At 66.6% G+C, this 3,196-nt stretch overlaps 2 protein-coding genes across 2 annotated transcripts; both read right to left on the bottom strand.

The window, feature by feature from the left end:
• Positions 1 to 319: 319 nt before the first annotated feature.
• LOC121865440 (vegetative cell wall protein gp1-like) lies at positions 320 to 1,516 on the bottom strand. The gene has a single exon (XM_042364872.1). It carries the CDS (start codon positions 1,514 to 1,516, stop codon positions 320 to 322), a length of 1,197 nt encoding a protein of 398 aa, XP_042220806.1.
• Positions 1,517 to 1,675: 159 nt separating this feature from the next.
• Positions 1,676 to 2,899, bottom strand: LOC121865436 (proteoglycan 4-like). Its single transcript, XM_042364858.1, has one exon. The coding sequence runs from the start codon at positions 2,897 to 2,899 to the stop codon at positions 1,676 to 1,678; it is 1,224 nt and encodes a 407-aa protein (XP_042220792.1).
• Positions 2,900 to 3,196: the final 297 nt, after the last annotated feature.

Genomic DNA, 3,196 nt, shown 5'->3' with positions numbered 1-3,196 from the left:
CAGTGGTCCTGGGGTACAGTGGTGCTGGGGCACAGTGGTGCTGGGGCACAGTGGTCCTGAGGGCACAGTGGTCCCTGGGTACAGTGGTGCTGGGGTACACTGGTCCTAGGGTACAGTGTGTCCCTGGGCAGTGGTGCTGGGGCACACTGTCCTGGGGTACAGTGGTCCTGGGGCAGTGGTCCTGGAGTACATTATCCTGGGGTACACTGGCCCTGGGGTACAGTGGTCCTGGGGCACAGTGGTGCTGGGGCACAGTGGTGCTGGGGTACAGTGGTCCTGGGGTGCAGTGGTCCTGGGGTACAGTGGCCTGGAGCAATGCTTATCCTGGGGCACACTGGTCCTGGGGTACAGTGGTGTCCTGGGGCACACTGGTCCTGGGGTACAGTGGTCCCTGGGGTACAGTGGTCCTGGGGCACAGTGGTCCTGGGGTATACTGGTCCCTGGGGAGTGGTCCCTGGGGTACAGTGGTGCTGGGGCACACTGGTCCTGGGGGCACAGTGGTCCTGGGGCACACTGGTCCTGGGCAGTGGTCCTGGGGGCACACTGGTCCTGGGGTACAGTGGTCCTGGGGTACAGTGGTCCTGGGGGTGGTCCTGGGGTACCTGGGGTACAGTGGTCCTGGGGTGGTCACTGGGGGTACAGTGGTCCCTGGGCAGTGGCCTGGGGGTACAGTGGTGGGGCACACTGGTCCTGGGGGGCACAGTGGTCCACAGTGGTCCTGGGGTGGTACAGTGGTCCTGGGTGCAGGGGGCACAGGGTGGTCCTGGGGTACAGTGGTCACTGGGGCACCCTGGTCCCAGTGGTCCTGGGGTACACTGGTCCTGGGGTACAGTGGTCCTGGGGCACAGTGGTCCTGGGGGCACAGTGGTCCTGGGTACAGTGGTGCTGGTGGCACAGTGGTCCCAGGGCACAGTGGTCCTGGGGTACACTGGTCCTGGGGTACAGTGGTCCTGGGGGTATGGTGCTGGGGCACAGTGGTCCTGGGGCACAGTGGTCCTGGGCACAGTGGTGGGGCACACTGGTCCTGGGGGTGGGCACACTGGTCCTGCACAGGGTCCTGGGGTACAGTGGTCCTGGGGTACAGTGGTCCTGGGGTGCAGTGGTCTGGGGTAGTGGTCCTGGGGCACAGTGGTCCTGGGGTACAGTGGTCCTGGGGCACAGTGGTGCTGGGGCACACTGGTCCTGGGGCACAGTGGTCCTGGGGCAGGGGCTGGGGTACACTGGTCCCTGGGCACAGTGGTGCTGGGGCACACTGGTCCTGGGGGTCACACTGGGGGTCCTGGGGCACAGTGGTCCTGGGGTACAGTGGTCCTGGGGTGCAGTGGTCCTGGGGTACAGTCCTGGGGGGTCCTGGGGCACTGGGGCCCTGGGGCACACAGTGGTCCTGGGGGTACAGTGGTCCTGGGGCAGTGGTCCTGGGGGCACAGTGGTCCCTGGGGCACACTGGTCCTGGGGCACAGTGGTCCTGGGGCACACTGGTCCTGGGGCACACAGTCCTGGGGCACAGTGGTCCCATGTGGTCCTGGGGTACACAGGTCCTGGGGCACAGTGGGCTGGGGCACTGGTCCTGGGGTACAGTGGTCCTGGGGTACAGTGGTCCCACAGTGGTCCTGGGGTCAGTGGTCCTGGGGGGGTACAGCACACTGGGGCACAGTGGTCCTGGGCACAGTGGTCCTCAGTGGTCCTGGGGCACAGGGCAGGGGCACACTGTCCTGGGGTACAGTGGTACAGTGGTCCTGGGGGTCAGTGGTCCTGGGGCACAGTGGTCCTGGGGGTCCTGGGTCAACAGTGGTCCTGGGCACAGTGGTCCTGGGGTGCAGTGGTCCTGGGCACAGTGGTCCCTGGGGGGGCAGTGGTCCTGGGGGCACAGTGGTCCTGGCAGTGGTCCTGGGGTACACTGGTCCCGGGCACAGTGGTCCCTGGGGCACAGTGGTCCTGGGGTGCAGCTGGGGCACTGGGGCACAGTGGTCCTGGGGTAGTGGTGCTGGGGCACAGTGGTCCTGGGTGGTGCAGTGGTGCACAGGGGCAGTGGTCCTGGGGTGCAGTGGTCCTGGGGCAGTGGTCCTGGGGGCACTGGTCCTGGGGCACAGTGGTCCTGGGGTACAGTGGTGCTGGGGCACAGTGGTCCTGGTACAGTGGCACAGTGGTCCTGGGGGCACAGTGGTCCTGGGCAGTGGTGCTGGGGGCACAGTGGTCCTGGGTGCAGTGGTCCCAGTGGTCCTGGGGTGCAGTGGTGCTGGGGCACACTGGTCCTGGGAGGCACAGTGGTCCTGGGGTACAGTGGTCCTGGGGCACACTGGTCCTGGGGCACAGTGGTCCTGGGGTGCAGTGGTCCTGGGGCACAGTGGTCCTGGGGGCAGTGGTCCTGAGGCACAGTGGTCCTGGGTACAGTGGTCGGGGGGGTCCTGGGGTACAGTGGTCCCTGGGGCACCTGGGGGGTCCTACAGTGGTCCTGGGGCACAGTGGTCCTGGGGCACACTGGTCCTGGGGTACAGTGGTCCTGGGGTACAGTGGTCCCTGGGGTACAGTGGTCCTGGGGTACAGTGGTCCTGGGGTACAGTGGTCCTGGGGTACAGTGGTCCTGGGGTACAGTGGTCCCTGGGGCACAGTGGTCCTGGGGCACAGTGGTACACCAGTGGTCCCGGGGCACAGTGGTCCTGGTACAGTGGTCCTGGGGCACAGTGGTCCTGGGGGGGTCCTGGGGGCACAGTGGTCCCTGGGCACAGTGGTCCCTGGGGTACAGTGGTCCTGGGGTACAGTGGTCCTGGGGGCACAGTGGTCCCTGGGGTACAGTGGTCCTGTACAGTGGTCCTGGGATCCTGTGGTACACTGGTCCTGGGGCACAGTGGTCCAGTGGTGGGGTACAGTGGTCCTGGGGTACAGTGGTCCTGGGGTACATGATCCTGTGGCAGTGGTCCTGGGGCACACAGTGGTCCTGGGGGGCACAGTGGTCCTGGGGTGCAGTGGTGGGGTGGTCCCGGGGCACAGTGGTCCGGGGTACAGTGGTCCTGGGGGCAGTGGTCCACCCAGGGTCCTGGGGTACAGTGGTCCTGGGGGTACAGTGGTCCTGGGGGCACAGTGGTCCTGGGGTACAGTGGTCCTGGGGTACAGTGGTCCTGGGGTACAGTGGTCCTGAGTGGTCCTGGGGTACAGTGGTCCTGGGGTACAGTGGTCCTGGGGTACAGTGGTCCTAGGG

Source organism: Homarus americanus, unplaced genomic scaffold (genome assembly GCF_018991925.1).
Source record: "Homarus americanus isolate GMGI-L3 unplaced genomic scaffold, GMGI_Hamer_2.0 scaffold56388, whole genome shotgun sequence".
NCBI classification, from domain to species: domain Eukaryota; kingdom Metazoa; phylum Arthropoda; class Malacostraca; order Decapoda; family Nephropidae; genus Homarus; species Homarus americanus.
The sequence above is the reverse complement of the archived record's forward strand: the minus strand, read 5'-3'. Positions and strand labels throughout refer to the sequence as shown.